Source organism: Daphnia pulex, chromosome 5 (assembly GCF_021134715.1).
Source record: "Daphnia pulex isolate KAP4 chromosome 5, ASM2113471v1".
Lineage (NCBI taxonomy): Eukaryota > Metazoa > Arthropoda > Branchiopoda > Diplostraca > Daphniidae > Daphnia > Daphnia pulex.
In genome coordinates, this window is record NC_060021.1 from 3,076,347 (window position 1) to 3,097,358 (window position 21,012).

The 21,012-nt window shown below is 39.8% G+C and overlaps 3 protein-coding genes across 3 annotated transcripts; 2 read left to right on the plus strand and 1 right to left on the minus strand.

Annotated features, from left to right (window-relative positions):
- Positions 1 to 818: 818 nt before the first annotated feature.
- Positions 819 to 2,627, plus strand: LOC124193500 (ribosome biogenesis protein BMS1 homolog). The gene is given in 6 exon segments (XM_046587354.1): positions 819 to 1,008; positions 1,074 to 1,194; positions 1,301 to 1,491; positions 1,561 to 1,709; positions 1,770 to 1,838; positions 1,840 to 2,627. Coding segments are annotated over 6 exon segments (1,272 nt in total). The 5' UTR covers positions 819 to 956; the 3' UTR covers positions 2,530 to 2,627.
- LOC124193499 lies at positions 2,486 to 5,559 on the plus strand. The gene is made up of 5 exons (XM_046587353.1): positions 2,486 to 2,627; positions 2,712 to 3,232; positions 3,337 to 4,123; positions 4,190 to 4,422; positions 4,493 to 5,559. Exons 1-5 carry the CDS (start codon positions 2,599 to 2,601, stop codon positions 4,606 to 4,608), a joined length of 1,686 nt encoding a protein of 561 aa, XP_046443309.1. The 5' UTR covers positions 2,486 to 2,598; the 3' UTR covers positions 4,609 to 5,559.
- A 4,228-nt stretch (positions 5,560 to 9,787) lies between these two features.
- LOC124193942 lies at positions 9,788 to 12,599 on the minus strand. The gene is made up of 7 exons (XM_046587917.1): positions 12,453 to 12,599; positions 12,372 to 12,396; positions 10,754 to 10,901; positions 10,566 to 10,677; positions 10,367 to 10,499; positions 10,209 to 10,309; positions 9,788 to 10,149 (listed from the first exon to the last, which is right to left on the minus strand). The coding sequence occupies exons 1-7, from the start codon at positions 12,597 to 12,599 to the stop codon at positions 10,045 to 10,047; spliced, it is 771 nt and encodes a 256-aa protein (XP_046443873.1). The 3' UTR covers positions 9,788 to 10,044.
- Positions 12,600 to 21,012: the final 8,413 nt, after the last annotated feature.

Consider the following 21,012-nt stretch of genomic DNA (forward strand, 5'->3'; position numbering starts at 1 on the left):
TATAGCTACCATCATTTGTTTGTCTTTTTATTATTTAACATTTTTGGCAAGTAATATACTCACTCAACAGTAATATAAGGCATTTCACATTGAACATACTGTAATTAAATTCGTTTTTTACTTTGGTGTGCCTGTTATAAATTTCAGATAAACAGAATAAACGACGATTGGGTGAGGGAATTGAAATGTTCAAACGACTTTGACAAAAAACGAGGTTCAGATTATAAGTAAAAAATTATTATAAGTAATAATTAAATAAGTAAATTCCGATAAAGATAAACTCAGAAATTAATAAGCCAAATGCAACTCCCAACTTGCAAACCAACTTTCATTAACTTGTTCTTCTTCATTTTCAAATTTTTTACTCTCGTGTGATTTAGCAGACGAACCAACAGGATCCAATAGGAAATTAGGAACCCTCTATCTTTTACACAACGACCAGCCAAAAAGCGGAGGATATTAAAACAAAAATTAAATATTTCTGTAAAATAATTTATTATAAGTTTAATTGGAGGCGAAGGTTGGATAAATCACCCGGCACCACACCAATTGTGCGCAGCCAATTTATTCTGTGTTTGAAGCGAAATATTTCTAGTAAATAGTAGGAAAAAAATAAAAAATGACTAGGGCCTTCGCTAATCGCTATTATTATTTTAAATTTAGCAAACGGAAAGAATTTATTTATTTGCAATAGGCCTAGCCCTTTTCATCTTCTTCTGTATTATAGTGTCATCTCTGAATCCCAGATGGTATTGTAAAGTAACTCCCAAAAGCAACACTAGATAGAGCTTTTGACAATTCTCGTCGTCTGCTTATTGCTTTTTATATTGTTCTCGTGGTTTGTCTTGCACAGTTGCACATGGCCTTTTCTTCTTCGTAGTTTCAGTTTTTTGCTTGTCAAGGTGCAGTTTTTACAGATTTTATAAGTATTTTCAAATAAAAAAAAGGGAGCAAGGATGGAGGACCATGTTGAGGACAAGAAAAAGGCCCACCGGGAACGCCGTGCTGGTACATAACTTTTCGGATTACAGTATTTGAAGATTAAAACATTTAACGATGGTAAAAATTTGTAGGGCGCAAAGCGGACAAGAAAAAAGTCAAGGATCCGCACGTTCAAGAAATGGATGCCCGTCAGCGTAACCCCAAGGCTTTTGCTATCCAGTCAGTAGCCAAGGCTCAGAAACATTTTCACAGGTAAATCGCTTGGTTCATCAAAGATCAATCAAAGCTTGCATGAAGTCTCTTTCAGAGCCGGCAATATTTTTGTTCCCTCGTTGTTAACAATTTCAATTTTTTTCAGGGCCCAAGATTTGGAAACGAAAAAGCAGCATATTCCATTAGTAGACAGGACTCCATTAGAACCCCCACCGATCATGGTAGCCATTGTTTGCCCACTCAAAGTTGGAAAAACCACTCTACTCCAAGCTCTAATAAAAAACTTTACACGACAGAATATCACATCCATACAGGGGCCCGTAACCATCGTCACGGGTAATGCGTTATCCGTTAATTTTTTACAATATTGAATCTAAAACTTATTATTTTTCTTGAAAAATCTAGGTAAAAAACGAAGGGTGACTTTTATGGAATGCAATAACGACATCAACTCAATGATAGACATCGCGAAAGTGGCTGACCTTGTTCTGCTTTTGACTGATGCTTCGTTTGGCTTTGAAATGGAAATTTTTGAATTTCTCAACATCTGTCAGGTAAGATTTACTGAAGCATACTCCTCGTGTTCAAAATTTATGATCTCGAACGATTACCAGGTGCATGGATTCCCCCGAGTAATGGGCGTTCTGACTCATCTGGACATGTTCAAGAATAACAAACAACTGAAAAAAAACTAAAAAAGTTTTGAAGCACAGATTTTGAACAGAAGTTTACCAGGGAGCGAAATTGTTTTACCTTTCTGGTCAACTCCACGGAACCTACCCTAAAAACGAGATCAAGAACCTCGGCCGCTTTATCTCGGTCATGAAATTCCTACCTCTGTTGTGGAGATCGACTCATCCTTACGTCTTGGTGGACCGATTGGAAGACATGACACCTCCCAGTCGATTACACGAGAATCTCAAATACAATCGGGACATCTGCCTTTACGGTTTCGTGCGTGGTGTCCACTTGAGAAAACACTGCCCCATCCACATCCCAGGCTGTGGTGATTTCCGCCTTAAAGATGTTTCTTTTCTTCCCGATCCTTGCCTTTTACCGGATAAATTGAAAAAACGTTCGCTTGTCGAAAAAGAGAAGCTGATCTATGCCCCCATGTCTGGGGTGGGCGGTATCATCTACGACAAGGATTCCATCTACATTGAGCTTGGCGGCAGTCACTCGCACTCCAAACAGGATGGCCCTACAAATCCTAAATCAGAGATGATCTCGTCGCTGATGAAGTTGCAAAGGACGCTGGATGTACAGATGTCTGAATCAAAAGTAGAAGGACCTACTCTGACTCGGGCGGAAATTTTGGCTGCCCGATTTTGGCTGCCCGATTCCATTAAGAAACCCGTTCGGCTGCCCAGCTGACACCAAGGCCGTCATTGAATGCTCGTCTGACTCGGACTGTTCCGGCCGGGCCAAGTGCTGCTCCAACGGATGCAGTTCCACCTGCACCTCCCCCGAAGGTCCGTTTAATTGGAAATTATTTAAAGTTAATCGAATTAAATTTAATCCAATTAAATGGAATTTTTTTTAAATTAACAAAACAGAAGTTCCGGCCCGTTGATGATGTCCATCTCTCTGCCCGTCTGCACCCTGAAGGGCGACTATGCCCGGGAGCAGAGCCAGGGCGAGTTCAGCTGGTGCGTAGACACGACCGGCCAGCCCATCGACGACTCCTTCACCCGCGGATCGGTCCGCTGCTCGCCTAACGGGACCGTCCTGGAGCAACGGGCCCTGGGTCCCATCTGCCCCGACCCGAGCGTCCAGCCAACCGCCTGCCGGGACGAGTGCCTCCACGTCCGCTGCCCGTTCATCCCGGACGCCATCTGCGTGGCCGATCCTTGCGACGACTGCAAGGTGGCCTTCATCGACGAACAGGGCCAGCGGCTTGAGTGCACCGATCGCTGCAGCCAGCCGGCCGAGACGGGCCTTTGTTGGGCCCTTTTCCCCCGCTACTTTTACAACGTTTCTTCCCGATCCTGCGAGGAATTCATTTCCGGCGGATGCGAAGGCAACGAAAATAATTTCGAATCCGTCCAGGAGTGCAGCCAACACTGCGAGAAACCAGGTAGAAAATTCAATTGACTTTAATTCATTTGACTTTAATTCAATTAACTTAATTCACAAATTTTTTTGTTTCATTAAAAATTTTTGTTTTATTATTTTTAATAGTGAACGTGTGTGAATTGCCCAAGGAGCCGGGCATGTGCCGGGCGAATTTCCCTCGCTGGGCTTATAATCCGGAGACTCAGCTGTGCGAGAAATTCTCGTTCGGCGGATGCGGAGGCAACGCCAACAACTTTCACAGTTACCAGCAGTGCGCCAGCCGCTGCCCGGACTTGGTCCTCTGCCCGCAGCAGTCGCCGATGCTGGGCGAGATCAAGTCGTGCAGCCGTAACGAGGCCTGCGCCGGACAGACGTGCGCCAACCACCCGGAAGCTGCTTGCTCCGTCGATCCCTGCACCTGTCAGGCCGTCTTTGTCGGCGCAGACGGACAGGCCGTCAAGTGCCTGGCTCAAGTCGAGCCGGCCGTCCTCCAAGCCGAGCCCCGCCACGCCTTCCACGACGTCCAGCCGGAAGTCAAAGAGTCGACGACAACAACAACCACGACAACAACTACCACCACCAGCCCAACAACCACCACAACAACAACGACGGAAGCCCCAACAACAACGACAACAACTACAAAAACAGTGGGTCTATCTCCTGCCCAGCAGCGCGGTAAATCGCTGGCCCATCCGCACTACACCCGGTGCCAGAAGATGCGGCAGACGCAACTGAAGGAAGGCGGTGGCGGCCAGAGCGGCGAATTGATTCCGGAATGCGACCACCTGGGCCGGTTCCAGCCGATCCAGTGCCTGCCGGCCAAGTCCAACAGCGGCCAAGTCAGCTGCTGGTGCGTCGACGAAGCCGGAAATCAGGTGGCCAACACCACCCAGTTCCTCCCCGGAGACATGCCGTAAGTGTCCAGCAACAACAACCAAATTATGACGAAATTTTTAAAAAATTTGGTCCGTCCGATCAGGTCTGGTGCCAGTGATGGTCGTGGCGATGACCCTGGGATTCCCGGCCATGGACCACGCCCAGGAGCAAATGGAGAAGGAAGTGCGTCAGCAGGTGGGCGAGATCCTCAACGGCCTGTCGGCCCGCACCATGGAGTCGACCCTCCAGGTCAAATCCCGGCAGGACGGAACGGTCCTGACCTTCACGCTGGTCGGCGACAACAAGATCGACGTCGCCTCCCACCTCGAGGATATGGTACCATCTTTTCTAATTCATTTCAAAATGATTTGATTAATATGATTGGCAATAATCATTTGGGTGACAGGTGAAATCGGGCCACTTTGCGCTGGAAATGGACGGGCACACGATGCCCTCCGACAGCACGTCGTCGAAATTCTACCACAAACTCGACTCGACTCATCTCAGAGTGGCCGCCACTAAAGAGGAGAGCAGCGACCTGCTGTACCGCAGCCTGGAAACGCGGGAAATTCTAGCCCAGGCCCTGGACATCGAGGCCCCTTACCTGGCCATTATTGTCGTTTTGTCGGTGCTGGCCAGCATTCTGGTTTGCGGGTTCATCATCGGACTGGTCCTCCATCGCCGCCGCACCACCGGCGCCTACCCGAAAGATTCCAGCTCGACGCTGGCCTCGCCGCCCAAGCCCAGCAAAGGCGGCTCCGACAAGTCGGACGTCGTGCCCAGGGGTTTCCCGCGCGTCGGAATCAATCCGTCCGACGTCGTCCAGATGCCCCAGCTCTCGCCCACCGTGCCCAGGAGCAAACGACAGACCCGCAACGCCGAGGCTTGGTGAAACAATTCAATTTAATAAACCCCCGCGAAATTCAAAAAATTGAATTTTATTTTTCAAAAAAGACTCGGAAGAAAGTCGAGCTATGCTCGAGTGTGAAAAAACACCACCAGATATAAATTTTTGTGTACTAATCTTTGAATAAAAAAACAAAACAATGTAAATAACTTTGATATCCCAATGATATAAAATACGAAACAAAACAAAAAATGAAAATGAAATTCTAACAAACGCAAACGATTGGAGACTTATTATTTTTGATACTTTTTATTTCTGATTTATGTTTCTTCTTTAAAAAGTGATTTGTCTTTTTATTCCCGGAGCGAATTCCGTTTTTCCCCCTTTGTGTGTGGGTGTGATTGTATAGGGCATTATACCTATTGATGACCTATATAACAATTTTAGGCTGGTCTCTATTTATATATATACAAGGGATTGAAAATCTGAATTTCCTCCGGCTGCTGTCCATCTCTTTTTTTGTTTGTTTTTATTTTGTAACGAAAGAGAGAGACGTCTTATACAACTACATGCGGTGATGCATTCAAAAATTCAGCATGAAACAATACATGTGAAATAGATAATAACCTAAGAATTAATTGGCACCTCGACCGATGGGCGCACCTTTTTTCATGAGATACATGCAGACACGTTTTCTTGATCGAATATTCAAACTCAGAATAGAGAATTAGCTTGTGACAAGAAGGCGAGACAAATATATTGAACCGAAATACAAATTCAAAGAATATTGTCTCATCAAATAGCATAAAAATCCACTTGGTTTCTTTGGAGAAAAGAAGAAAGAGTTTAGATGCGCATTGGTTCTTAGATGTTTAGTCTTATTACAGGAGCAGTTGTATGGAGTGCACAAGGTCAGTCTTAATCTAACGTCAAAACAGCATTTTTTTTCAGAAAATGGATATGTACAATGTTCAGGAGAAAAGTTCTGGACGCCAAAACATCTGATGTCTCATGGGCTAATGTGTAGACAAATGCGATCACTCTTTTCAATTATTTCTTCTAAATTCTGTAGCAATATTCAAAAGAATGACAAGATAATTTAGCAGTAGGCCTAGCACAGATGAAACGATGTAAAACAAAACAACAAATGTTACCTTTTCTGGTCCTTTTTCTCGCTTTCACCGTTGGCTTTAACAAATTTTCTAAGTTCATTGAATTGGTCGGTTGGTAAATTGAAAAAGTTATTCTCGACAATGTAGGCAGGCGGCCTATTATCGCCAATAAGTTTATTGTCATAGTCTGATGAGCTTTTCTCCACGGCGGAGTTGAAACCATCATCTCCTTCAACCCTTTGGTTAGCCAAATCGGCCAAATCAATGTTTTTGACAAGCCTTTCTCCTTTTTGATGCTGAAAAATAAAATCGAATCACAAATTGAACTCGACAATGTACACGTGAAAGGCAAGATATCAAAAATCGACTTACTTGATTTCTGATAAATTTCAGAAAGTCACCGAATTGGTCGGCTGATAAATCGAAAAAGTTATCCTCGACAATAAAGGGCCTATTATCGCCAACTTTATTGTCATAGTCTGATAAGATTTTCTCCATCGCGGAATTGGCACCAGCAGGCAAAAAAGGATGCGGGAACCAATTCAAAGGAGCTCCGCCAACTCCCAGCGACAAAAATAAACAGCAGATGACCAAAACCGAAATCCTATCATTTGTTAACATGAAATTATCAATAAAATTCTTTGCCTTGTACTAAATAAACACAATAAAGTAACAAAAAACCTCACCTAATGAGAATCATGTTGCAGACTGTATGATGTGCTGCTGATATGTTATAAGTAAAACGTTGTGGTAGTGTTGACTGATGAGTAGTGACTACAGCAGAGTTTCGCTGCTCCTTTTATCCTAGCCAAACTCCCAGTAACTGGATGTACCCATCATCATCAGAGGGGGCGGGTCCCTTGGAGTTCTTAATCTATAGGCTTTAACTAGTGCATTTAGCCTATAGTTGGCTAATATGCTTTTATTTTAACTATTGATGGCCTTCATCATAGCTACAGCTTTTGGGCACCTTTTTTCGGAAACAATTTATCTATCCTATGATAGCTCTCAATTATAATAGTGCTGGCATTCATTAATAATCCCTTTGGCCGTGACTTTGGAAGAACGGTATTTTAAAAATGATTGTTGATTAACGCTTTATAATCATCCATTGGCGAGAAATGAATTTTCAATTTGATTCATAAAACCTTGTCACATTTCTCCGGGATTTCTCATTTCACACCTGCGTTAGCGAAGCATTTTCTAGATGAGGTAGTTTATATTATTACAATTCCTTCGATTCGAAATGTAGTCGGTCAATTATAACTTGAACCTTTAGCGTGAGATCATGCTTGTTGATAAGATCCAAAATTTGGACGACGCGCTCTCCAACTGCGCTCTCTAATTGGTTGCTGCTGCACGAGTGAATCCTCCATGGGCGTTGTCCATGCGCGTGTCGTAGACGATTTTCAGGAGGTTAGGAACGTCCAAATTTCGGAAAATGGCAATGCAATTTGGATTCACATCTTTTCCAAATTCCAGCAGAAACCGAATGATGCCTTGAAAACAACCCAAAAGCCCAGTACGGTGGATCTACAACCCAATCAAAAAATGTAGAACAATGGGAAAAATCCCGCCCCGGACGATTCAAAAAATACCCCCCCCGCACCATCATCAGTGGCCCAGTAAAGACGGAAGAAGAACTCGTCGTCATTTCCAGTCCCATTGAGGAAAAATCTCTCCCTGGCAACAGACTTTTACTCACCAATATCCAAGGTGGCGATTATGGGCGGATTGTTGGTAGCGGGGGATCAAACATCTATCGCATTGAAACAGAATACGAAATCGTCGTGAGTACAATAGGATCAGTCGACGGCACCTATTCACTGATGATATCCGGAAATAATGAGGAGATGTGAAAAGCGGCCGCCGACGACATCATACGTGGATTAACGGTCGTTACAAATTGTTCAAACTTGCAACTGTTGAAAAGGATTAAAAACTTCAGGCTATACGAGGTTGGAAAAAAGTACTACGTAATGATCAATCGTACGTTTGCCTCTGACGGCATCAGCGGTAAGACGACCCTCATCGGGAGACTGGCTAGCTGCCAATCGGCTTACGTGGAATTGTTGGCCGAAATCGACGTTTCGCAAACCAAACAAAAAAAAAAGGACCTAAGTAAAGGAAAACCTCGATACAATTAAAATGCCCCTTCCCCCCCTCCCAACCCCAAAAAAACAAAAAAAAAACAAAAAAACAATTACTCTTTTTTATGTGCTTATTATGTCTTTATGTCTTTTGTCTTATTCTTCATCTTTCCCCTTAAATCTTTCCCTTCATCCTTTTTTTCTTCTTCATCTTTTTCGTCATCTTCTTCTTTCATAAATTGGGTCGGATATTGGTAGTTTCATCCGGCAAAACTTTAAATTCGACACCCATTTGAAACTGGGACAGACGCTAGGGGTTCTACGCAGGATACTCGTAAGAACCACCTAGCGGCTGTCCGAGTTTCCGTGCAGGATACTGTACCTTCGACATATGGCAACTATATTTCGACTGGTGCGAGAATACGTCGACACAGTGTATATGCTTAACTACTTCGACAATTAGTTTTTAAGTTTAGGTTAAGGTAGTTAAGGTTAGGTTAGATTAGGTTAGGTCGAACTATATACGCTATATATCAGTTGTCGAAATATTTTCGCACCATTGTGGAAATATAGTTGCTAGCTGTTGAAGGCGCGTTAAATGGGTGTCGAATTTAAGTTTTGTTGGATGAACATTGTCAATATCACGACCCGATTTCTTTTCTTTTGGTTTCACCTTCTTTCTCATTTCCTTATTTTCATTAGCTTCCTTCGTGTGAATGAATGGAGTGTGGATTTGAAGAATGTGTGTCAATTTGTGTGTGCGTGATTTGTTTGAATGTCTGAATAAAATTTCTTAAACCAAAACTATACCATCAACATCATTTGTTTTTCTTTTTAATATTTAACATTTTTAGCAAGTAATACTCACTCAACACTAATAGGTATAAGGCATTTCACATTGAACATAATTAAATTCGTTTTCTACTTTTGGGTGTCTGTTATAAATTTCAGACAAACAGAATAAACGACGATTGGGAGAGGGTATTGAAATGTTCAAATGGCTTTGGATGACGATATTGTTTCGCGCAGTTGACCAGGTGACCAGGTCAGTCGCCTCCTTAATTGGAGGTGGCTGATGGCACTTCTTCTGCTAGTATCTCGTCAATTTCGACAAGTTTTCAATTTTACCATCTGAAATTGGAGAGGAGTGCATCAGGATAGGGTATCGCTTTTTGTGAATAAATAATTCAATTTTCTTTCCCTTTACCGGTATGTGGGTTCAATAAATATTTTTCAAAATTCAAAACGGATAAATTCTCATTATCTAAAGTTAAAAAAACGGTTTAAGATAAGACGGGCTATAAATTAAAGATAAGACGGGCTATAAATTAATCATTAGATGTGGGCAGAGAACATATGTAATTTTTTTTTTACCTTTTCACACAATATTTTCTTTTTCAAAAGGAGTGTCCTGTACGCCGTCACGAAAAAAATTTCGAATAAAATTAAATCCGATCCTAATAAACTCAGAAATCATTAGCTAAAATGCAAGCCAACTTTCTTTTACTGGTTCTTCGCTTCACTTTCAAATATTTCACCCGCGTGTGATTTAGCAGACGAACCAACAGGATCAAATAGGAAGCCGTCTATCAATCTTTTACACAACAACCAGCCCAAAAGCGGAGAATATTAAAAAAAACAAACTGAAAAACAATTTTGCAAAATAATTTATTATGTTCAAACATTCTTCTTTTGGCAAAATTTAAAGAATGGTAATAAAAGTCATGATGGTACCAATCATGAAGCACCAAATGATGGCACTTTTAATAAGTATTGACTAAATCATTGATGATGGTTTGTTGCGGACGCAATGACCGGCTCTGTAATAAACGGAGTGGAATCGTTTGTTTCATCATTTGTATCATCAATAACAACTGAGTTATGTTCGTGAGTATTTTCTTGTCCTTTTTTACAACGACTTTAAAGAAGAAGAAAAAGAGTATGCTAAAAATGCGGCAAAATTGGCAGCTTCAAGCATCGATAACGCCGCTTCGATTGCTGTAAATACATGAGACTATTAGTACAAACAACGTAGTAGCTGGTAGTAATTAAACAAATATTGCGTATACTCACTTTTCCACGTAATAATTGGCGACTCAAAATTGAAGAAATTAAAAACGCTGATGAAAAGTCTTTTGGATGCAAATGAAGTAAAATAGGGCACAATATTTGTTCTGAAAAAAAAAAATAAATAGATAAAGGAATTGAAAAAATATCAAAGGAATTTTTACCATAAACTTTGGCCATTTCGAGTCCAGATAAGTAGCTACTGAGACCAACAATGAGAATGTTGAACCAGAACAATCCCGCAGTAAACGTCAACATGTTCAGAATTAGAAATATCCAAAAGGTTGCGTCGCCCGTCTTAAATCACAAGATAAATGGTGATGAATTTTTCGAATTGAAATTGAGGCAAAATGAATTGATTACATCACGTCGCAGGACTTCCGCGAGTTCCAGAATGGCCATTAAAATTGTCAACAGCACCTGGGATGAGACAAAGGCCTGATAAATCAGCCCACCAATTAAGCGCAGCCGATTTCTGTTATTGAATGAATAAGCGAAGAATTTCTAGAAAATCAGTAAAAGATAACTAAAAAATGACAAATGAGTAATACTTGGTTAAGTCGAATTGAATGAACTGCAGTTGGTTGCAGAAGAGCGAGAATGTAATCAAATGCCACTTATTGCCGCCATATTGGACCTTTAGTAAAACCTCCTCGCCACCGCCAATAGAGTTGGCTAACGTCCGAAGTTGCCAATTCGCTGAAATTGTAAAAAAAAAAATGGACGTGAACTAGTAACAGTTTTTTCATGGCGGCTTACGGAGTTTCGCCCGTTTCAGTTTTAGTTTTAATTTTTTCCATTTAAATTTTCGTCAGTTCCGTTAAGAATTAGATTACAAAATTCCTTCGTTATCAGGTAATCTTTCAATTTTTATTTCACCTCGATAGTCATTGTAGTTAATTTATTATTGATTTTTAAGTAAAAGGCATTTTATTTTCAAAGACTATATATCCTACCCCGAGGAAAGAGAACCCCGCGCCACCCCTTTGTCCCCTCTTAGTTTCTTCCTTCGTCTCTTCTTTCCATTCTTCCCTTGGGGCAGGAAATGGCGATATCTTTTTGTAAACACGGCTGGGACGTTTACAAAAAAATTAATAATAAAAAAAATACTATGACCATCGAGGGTAAATAAAACTTTTTTAAGTTTTATTTTCACTGCTCTCTGGAATTGTCATGGCGCAAAAAATGAACATCTGTTGAGTCAGTTTTAGCTGTTTCTTTAATAATCGATTGATAGAATATTGATCAACATCTCGATCGATTATTAAATGAACAGCTAAAACTGACTCAACAGCTGTTCGTCTGCTTTTTTTGGGGCCTTAATTAGGCTTCTCCTACCAAAGATGGCTGAACAGCCAAATTTGGGAAGCAGGAGCCTAATACAACTTTAAGCTTAAATATCTCGCGAAATTAATTTTTTTGAGGTAACAACCCTCTCGAAAAAATGATCCCCGTAAAAAATTACCATAGCCTAGTTAAAAACAAATCATCTTTATTTTCCGTGCGTGTACCCCATTACTACAGCGGACAAGATTTACAATTACAAAAGAACTGTGTGAAATTTTCTCTTGTATTTTTGAAAGTTCATTTGGGATCCTTTTTATGTTTCGGAATTATGTGTGATTTCATTTCAATTAATTTTTACGATAGATGCATTTGTCATTCATTGGAATGGATTTGAAAATTCTTATTTAATCTTAAGTGGGATCTGTTCAAGTAAAATTCACTTAGTACTATCGCAACAGTGTAGGGACTGTGAACAACTATTGTAGTTGAAATAGGACTGCGAAAAACCTTTTTCAATTACTACAACACTTTTCGATTCAATTACTACTGTGATTAACCTTTTACAATTGGTATAGGGTTTGAATACTTGTTACAATTCAATTAGCACTGCGTGCAAGCTTTTACAATTAGATGGACTAAGAACAAGCTTTAGCATTTCAATAGGACTGCGAACAACTTTTACCATTACAGTTTGTAATTTTCCCTTCTATTTTTTGGTTCATTAGGGATTTCCCGCCTTTAGTAGATCCATGTGACACTTCATTGGATTTCATTTATAGCTACATAGTCTGGAGCAAGATTATTCATCCCCTAACATATTTCATGATAGAAATGTTTCAATATTCTTCATCCTAGAAATCATCAGATTCTTTGTCTACATACCTGTTTTCTGTTTCCGTATTCCTACCTAAAGAAAGAAATTTGAGTTTTGCAATTCTTTTTTCAGTAGACAATTATTATTACTTTGTTGTCGACCATCTCGCTGACACATCCCCTCCAAGTGGTCATCCCAGTCCGCCATTGTGAAGATATTTCTGAAGTACTCCACTTGTGGTCTTCTTTGCGGACTTCTAATTCCACGACGTTTTCCACGTTGATATCCCTTACCATGGTGACGAGGTAAAGGGTTTTTGGTAATTGTTAACATAAGAAAATAGTTATTAAGAGTTGAAAGGCAAAGAATTAGGTGTATAAGATTACAGTAATTGTTGTCCCAGAAGCTGGGCCCACATTAACCATTATTAACTCCTGGCTTCGTCCCCTTTTGTGATACAAGTGTAATACTTTTGCTGGCACTCACGGAGACGTGGATATAGCTGCACCAGCTTTCCAAGCACGCTTTCCTTATTGTCTAAATAATTTAGCACGATATTATTTCGCCAACGAGGCCGTTTGCTTCTAGAACCTCCCAATAAAAGAATTCTGGAGCGTAGTAGGGTTCGTCGGAAGAAAAATCGTGTCGAATATGGTACAAGAAGAAATCCTTGTTTTCCTTATCGTTTTTCTCTATGAAAAACATGTTTTCATGAATTAGAATTTTCGAATTTCCCCTGTACGAATTGCGACAACTTTAATTAAATTTAGTTACTAGAAATAGTGGTCTTAGCAGATGTCTTCGTCATTTTCCCACTACGTATTTCCTTCTTCACAGTCGAGTATTTCTCCCCCCCCCCCCCCATAATTTGTTTTTGGTGGCGATTACGATCTTCTAGAAGGTCCTGGCCTTGAGGACGTTGATCGGGTAGACGGGCCTTGCTTAGGTGACAGGGATCGTCTAAACGGTCCCGGATTTGGTGATCCCGCACATGGAGACGGGCTTGATGAAGATGCCTTTGATTTCCTGGCCGATGGTGGGGAATTTATACTTCTTGACAAATTTACTCGCGAATACGGGGAATATCCTAAAAAAATAATTCATGTTATTGGCCGTTCCGTAATTGATGAGTTTTTTTTACTTGGCGTAGGTTCCGCAAATAGTGCCCCTCGTCCGCGTGTTCTATTTAGAGATGGCCCCGACGAATTACCTAACGTACTGTGATGACCGCGGGCCCTACCTAAAGATGGCATCGCCTGGACTCTAGGATCAGCGTCAAATAAGATAGATTGGCCACGGGTGGGGTAATTTAGAAGCGGGGTTATATCCTCTTCGGGGGTGGTACGCAGGGTAGGTTGTTTCCTTTATTTCTTCGAAATACAATTTCTACCGAAAATCGAAATCAATTTCACAACAATTTTCATTTTACAGACAACAACGCGTGAAATCAATTTTCTTTTTAAACAATGTTCACAACATCAAACGGCAAAATTCATTTTCTCAATCTTTTGTTGGCTATATTTTACTATTTTTATCTGGGTTACCAGAAAGGCATGGTTTGAGCTCCTCGCAATTCAATTTCCTCCCAACCCGACCAGCCCAAATTTCTCCTGCGGTACTGCCAGGGTACTGCAAGAGAAATTTCTCGTGGCTTGTAGTAAAATTGTATTTTAAATTTCACGTAATTCTTTTGCATTCTAACTATACAACCTAACTACAGATGTAACAAATTTCTAGATACTGGTCCCTATTTGCTGTTCCAACCGCTAACAATTTACACGCCTTTTACACCAACGTTCTCGGTTTCTTCATTTCGTTTTTTCAGACGCTTACTCTGACGAGTACTTTCCTCATTTTTACGTTTGGATTTTTCTGTACTGGTTGGTGGCTCACCATCGTCACAGTCACTGATCAGTTGAACCTTTAGTTTCATCCGATTTTTATTCTTTTTTTCTCGTTCATGGTTTCTCTTCTTTCCGGTGTCACTTGATTCCAACAGAAGTAAAACAAGCCTTTTTTTCTTCCCTGTACCAATGTTCCGTTGAGGAGTGAAGAATGACTTGAATTGGATAATTGGTTTTGCGCTTCAACGGCGTTGGTAGTTTTTGGACAAATTGCCCAATCTGCATATTAGATCTCAAGATATTAGCGACTCCAACAGCTAATAAATAAATTTTGTTAGCGGTTGGAACAGCAAATAGATTCAAGTATCTAAGAATATTTATATTATATCGCCTTGTTATTAGCGACTCCAACAGCTAATAAATTAATTTTGTTAGCGTTTGGAACAGCAAATAGGGACCAGAATTGGTTTGTTGTAAGGCTTTACTTCCCGTTTGGATGTTGGAACTATCTAATCGGAAATTATTTTTACGTTTAAATCAAACTTATCGGCCAACTTAACAAAACGACTAAAGCAGGGCCTATGATGATGGCACGTCTCCATCGGCATGTGAAAGCAGCGTTAAGTAGCAAAATGCTTTGTGCTTAAGTTACTCATTGTCGGGAAATTTTGTATATTCTTCGAGAGACGTGCAAAAACTATAAGATAGGGAAAACTTGGAATTTGAATTGTGTGGTTATTCACAATGCTGATTACTTTAAAAACGTAAGGCACAATTAAATGAAAAAACTAAGCTAACTCAAATATATTTTTATATTCTCAGGGGAAGTCTTTCTATTTCTTAGAGAGTGGAATAAAGGGATAGATTATTACCACTGGGATTTCTATCACACAATGTCTTTTCTGGAACAACACATAAAACAGAGAACGTAACTGCTATAACAATTGTTTATTGAAATTATAAATGGCACTTGTACAGCAATTTTTTTTACGTTACAGTAGGTTTACCAATCTCTCATCAGCGAAGGTACTACATATTGATTTAGTAAAAGATCTGCTGCGAATGAAATGGAGAATGATGAGTAAGTGGAAAATGTTGACAAAGAGTATGTATTATTACATTCAAACGACGAGTCATTGCTATCAAACGATACACAATTACTAATTATAGACAGCGAATCATCTTTGAACAGCGAAGATTCTCTACAAATTTCAGGTACACATACATGTGTTTCAATGTTCTCAATTTACACCGTTTAATTATATTGACTGTTTAATGAAATTTCCAATTACGATATTATATACAGGTTCCATGAATGTATCTTGTAGCAAAGATGTATTGACAACGAAACAAATATTGACTTCCATGGCTTCAAGTCAAAGCTAGAAATCTGTCAAATATCCTTTTGAATCAGATACCTCAACCGAAATTCGACCTCAACTGTTTCTCAAAACATCGACACCCACTCTTTCAACTTTATCATCAGCTGGAATAGCGTAATTTTTTATATTACTACATATTGCAAATTTATCTTCCTAGTTATCCGTGCAAAGCGCAAAATGAAATTAGAAGAATCTCGAGCAGAAAAAGATAAATGTCGATGCTGGTATCACAGTCGATTAATAAGAAACCAATCATAAACAAAATCATAATGTGATTGAGAAAAAAGAATAACTCGATGAATTGACGAAGGAATGGAGAAATGATTACAAAGTTTTGGCCGATAAAGGTATAAATGCTTTGAAATGATCAATTCATATACACGTTTAGGTACAATAATCTTCTCATTTATAGTTTCTAAGATCAGTAAGAGCATAAAGAACGATGTACGATTACAAATGGAACAATTATGAAGCAGGGAAAAAAGAGAAGAAAAAGTCCAAGATTAGGAAGAAGAAAGAAGAGGACAGGTTGAACCAAGCTTAATCATTCTTTGGAATTAGAATAGAACCAATTGTATTACGTTACTCAGCGTTATCAAAATCAATAATAAAGATCATTTCGAGCAATTCTTCCGATGCCATTAATCTTCCTCCTCAGAAATTCTACCGGTTTCTTTGACAATGCCCCTCTGCCATGGCACTGCACCTTCATTTGAAAAGTATATTTTAAACTTATCGCGAATATTTTTGGCGACAGTTGTGTAGTTCACTCCTGTTCCTGGCCACAAGACACTTCACAAAGATGTAATGATAACATTAATTGTTTTATGCGTTGCTTTCCTTAAAAATATTTACCGAAACATTGGTGTTATTGTATTGTCCGTCCTCCAGGCCCCTTCGATTAAAATTCTCTTTGCATCAAAATGATCTGATAGCTTTTGATTATCCAAGTAGAAGCGGCTATCTTCGCGAATCAGCATATTGTGCAAGACAACGCCTGCCTTTATGTAATTTTCAACACTTTGAGGGCTTCCAGTCATGGGGGTGCGGAAAATGCGCAATTGATTGGTGAAATCCCGAAAGCATTTTAATCGTTCTTCTTTCTCGAGACAATCTAAAGCACATATATTGTGCAGTCCTATCTTTTCACCTTATATTGCTGAAATATATGGAAAATGTATTGAATTCTACCTGTAATTGAAGATTAGTTCTGCTTCAGTCAATGATCTTGTACTTCGTCCGGGATATGGCTTCATTATGTTGGTTTTCAATGGAAATGCATCATTCTAGATAAAAAGGCAAACATATTGATCAGTGTTGAGTATTAAAATAGCACGTCAAAGTATCAAACATTACGATTACGAAAACGTAAGGTGATAAATTACTGGAGTAAATCAGTGTTGATGGTTCTTGAATACCCAAATAACCGTTATCGAGGTCTTCCGCAAACTGTGATGATGCAAATATACTCGCATCTCCCTCTCTACCATAAGCCCCGATATCGATACCAATGAAACAGTAATTTGCATGGCAAACGGTGAACATAACCTTTTGTAGTTGTACCAATTAGAGCCACCGTTGTCAGGGCACTGAATCGCGAAGTGCTTTCCATCTCCATCCCCAACACAATTTGGGAAATACCAAATTTTGGAGTAGTCATTCGATATTTGTTTCCACTTATTTGTATCTGGCAATTGTAAATAGGTAGGAGCAAGGATCTCATACACTATTCTCCATGTTTCGTTCACTATTTTAGATACTGTGTCCTATCCGGAATAGGAAAGAGATCGCATACAGTCTCCTGATGCGAGGAACCTCAGAGTCAATGCCAATCGTTGCTCTATTTTATTGATGAAATAATTACTAAACAATTTCAGTTTAATGATTTGTAACATTAAAATCTTACCAACTGGAATAGCACGTCTCATTTCGGTGTCTTTCTTAAATAATTTAGGGCCTACCATGACCAAAAATTTGTTGAACAAGGCTTGTTGTTGACCGAAAGAAGTTGAACATACGAGTAATGTTTCTGAATGTAAAGACGTATGCATACTCTTCTCTGACAGTAGAATAGTAGTGAACAAAGAATTTTCTCTCGTTCAGGTTCTGAATTATGGAACCTTGTCCAAAATCTACCTAAAAATGAGTAATATGAGGTTTTCAGATTGTTTGTGGTGATCTCTCAACTGAAATTATAATCCTACCAACAGGTCGAAGATTATTGGCTAACAACCTTCGTCGGTGACGTTTAAACAACAAGGACAACAAACATACAACCTTGGCCTTCCTACCCCACATTTCCAAAGTGTTTTGACGAATAATTCGTTCTCTTTCTTGATCGTTATTATCAAAATAATTAGAAACTTCTTCAACGGATGAATCACTTATGTTTTTTCACTGATGTCTGTTGAAGTTGATGAAGGAAACTGTTGACATGCTGTTGATATTGACAAGTACTCCAACTGACAAACACTACACTACATCTATAACAAGAAAAAATTTAGGTTTGAATTGACGTTAAAACCCAACTCTAACGTAAAAAACTAAATGAAACTTACGTAAGAAAAACGTAAAACGAACACATAGAAAAGAGTTGTAGTGTGAACGAAGCTTTAGTTATTATTTTTGTTGAAAACAGTCGATGGCAGAACCTATCGCTAGAACTTTAAGTTCAAAAAGAAATTTACAGCAAAAAATACGAAGAATGAGTCGATATTTGATGCACCTCAGGGTTTCTCAAAAGCAGATGATTTATGGTTCAACATAACAATAAAGCATATATTGGCAACTTTTTTAAAGAATGTTGGGGTTTTAAGGGCAAAAAAAAAAAAAATTTGGCAAGAGAAATAACATTGTATAAAATCGAAGAAAGAAAATAGAACGGGACCAAGAAGAAAAAAAGCGTGTCGAGAGCAGGAAATTGGCCAAAGTGTAAGTCGATCTGGAGACGACCAGTTGAGACGCTAAGACCACCCAGAAGGAACTCATCGTTGAGAATGAGGATCTTTCTTGGTGGATTTGATCCTTCTTGGTGCCGGAGCGGGAGCTATGGATGGGCCATTACCAAATATGAAATTCCTCGTAGGCCGACTTGGTCATTCTGTTGGCGTCAGCGCCATCCAACCACTGCCAACTCAACCGGACTGTTTGGCGTTAAGCGGGTGGATGGGCTCTAGTCGGAATCACGCTAGAGAAGGGGAGATCCACTGTAAAACTTCCTCCAATTTCAAGATGACGCCGTCGCCGCTGCCGAAGGATCCCTTGGCAGAGTCGTGAAGCAAGGAAAAACCGGACTGAGGTTGGACATGCCGTGCGAGCGTTCTCGGCTCTGACGAGCCCCGCGTAGGACGAGGTGGGTTGCAAGTCTGTCAAAACGTGCCGATCCGCCAGCTCCATTTGGTCGGAATCGTCGGTCCAGCCCACGTTCAGCTAATGTCTTGATTTGAATCGGGGTCGCCACTGCTGAAAATTTCGACCGTGTAGCTCAGCAGAGACGAGGCGCCGATTCTCGAGTCAATCCGTCAGCCAACCGCCAAGGAGTTGGTCGTCTTTGTAGAGGAGCCGCAGCTGAGATGGAGAGCCGGACAGAGCCATTGGGTTGCTGGGGCTACGCGAGTAGGCGACGTTCGAGTTGCTCTGGCTGGCCATCGTAAGAGAGGCCGTCCAGTCCACCGTCTGATCTCCGAATCCAATTCAACAGGCTTAAATTCTGACGTTGGACGTTGGTACTGTTTTCGCGAGCGCTCTGTGGCTTATAGGATTAGGGCCGTCTTGGCAGAGAAAGAAACTTTTAAGATTAGTTTCCATAATTTTAATAGTTAATATCTCAGATCCTCAGCCGAGTATCGTAAAAATATGGAAACCATTTGAAATGGCGGGCTATCTCATCACTTTGAAACAATCAGAATATTTATAGGTACAGCATTTGACGAGAAACTGCTGCACAAAAACAGCAAAAATTAAAAATTCCGGCTACCCCCCCCCTCCCACAGTTTTTTGCTAATATCTCCAAAACGACAAAAGCTAATCGATTGCGGTTTTCACCAATTGACTAAGCAAAAAATTTTGAACTAAACTCATCTATTTATGTATTTACAACCCCTAGTTATGATTTCTTCAAAATAAAAAAAAATGCCAAAATGGTCTCTTTGAGTGGCGGATTGCTTGTAAATATTAGCTTAAAACCTCAAACCTACACTGACATATTGAGAAATGTACACGGAACAAAACTTACTTGCTAGTTCAATGCAAATTTCCGGAAGTTGACAAAAGAGCAAATTAGCAAAAATCTAACAAGTGAACATAATTGCTGGAAAATTTACAGTATAATAATCCACATCATTATCTTACGTTAGCTGCCGATATATGTCTTTGGAATTGTGTAAAATAAAGTAACTGAAATGGATGTTTCTAACTGCTGAAAGCAACTGGAATAAAACTGGAATAAAACTGGTTTTGCATGCACAGGAAATTATCCAGAACCAAAACATGTTATGTAAAAGTATACAATAGAAATTTTGGTTAGTTTGGGTTACCAGAATTCCAACACTTTTTAAAAAGTTTACTTGAGCTCTGCTGACTTGCACCTTCATCAGGCAGTTCTGTGGGCAATCTGATTGGATTTGACTAAAAGAAAGATCAACAAAATCTAAAAAAACTTGCTCAGATTTTGCAAAGTGCTTAGCAGCCTAAAAAAAGAATATTATGTTACGTAGGGGAAAGGAAATGCCAATGACATAAACCAATGAAGATAATGAATTACTTCTACGTTAACATTTCCATGGATTTTAAATTGGATTTCTGAATCCAGTGAAATTAATTCACAAACAAGACACAAGAACAAAACTCAAGAAAACAAAGTCTCACGACAACATTTTGTGTAAATGACATAATTTTTTTTCATTGAAATTCTCCAATAGGGCAGGAAAATATCTGACAATGCTGCGATTCACGTTCTGACTTATTTTCTACAGGCACTATTAATAAAAACAGATGTGATTAATACTCAAAGAAATAAAAAATAAAATAATAACTAACCTAAGTCCAAATTTGTGGTGCCAAAGTCTCGAAAGATATTTCGCAAACTGTTTTCATTTGCTTTGAAAAGCAGTCTGATTTGAGAAAAATCATCTTCTCTTTGCACTACTTGTGCTTGAAGTTCCTTGAATACGTCCACCAAGGACAGTTCATCAAAACCGTCGAGCTCAGCCACATTATCTGCGTCAAACGAAGACACGAGGTAGCAAAACACAGGAGTTGCCGCGAGATCATCTAGGATGTGAAATAGCTGGGTTTGTTTTAACAGTTGCTTAATTCCGCTGTCGACGAGAACAACAAAACACAAAGATGAACCTGATTTCATTTTTCGACCAGCAGTTATCATACCAGTTATTTACCACTGTAATACTCGTGGTGTCAGCTGATTGCTTGGTAGAGTTCATTTAATCTATTCACGCGACCGTCCTAAGTTGTTTGAAATTTTC

Coding starts and splice junctions, on each gene's coding strand:
- LOC124193499 (XM_046587353.1), top strand. CDS start 2,599: ATGCAGTTCCACCTGCACCTCCCCCGAAG. Junction 2,628..2,711: donor CACCTGCACCTCCCCCGAAG/GTCCGTTTAATT, acceptor TTAACAAAACAG/AAGTTCCGGCCCGTTGATGA. Junction 3,233..3,336: donor CCAACACTGCGAGAAACCAG/GTAGAAAATTCA, acceptor TATTTTTAATAG/TGAACGTGTGTGAATTGCCC.
- LOC124193942 (XM_046587917.1), bottom strand. CDS start 12,599: ATGGTAAGGGATATCAACGTGGAAAACGTCGTGGAATTAGAAGTCCGC. Junction 10,902..12,371: donor AATACGGAAACAGAAAACAG/GTATGTAGACAA, acceptor TTACAATTTCAG/CGAATTGGCAACTTCGGACG. Junction 10,678..10,753: donor ATTCAATTCGACTTAACCAA/GTATTACTCATT, acceptor ATTCAATAACAG/AAATCGGCTGCGCTTAATTG.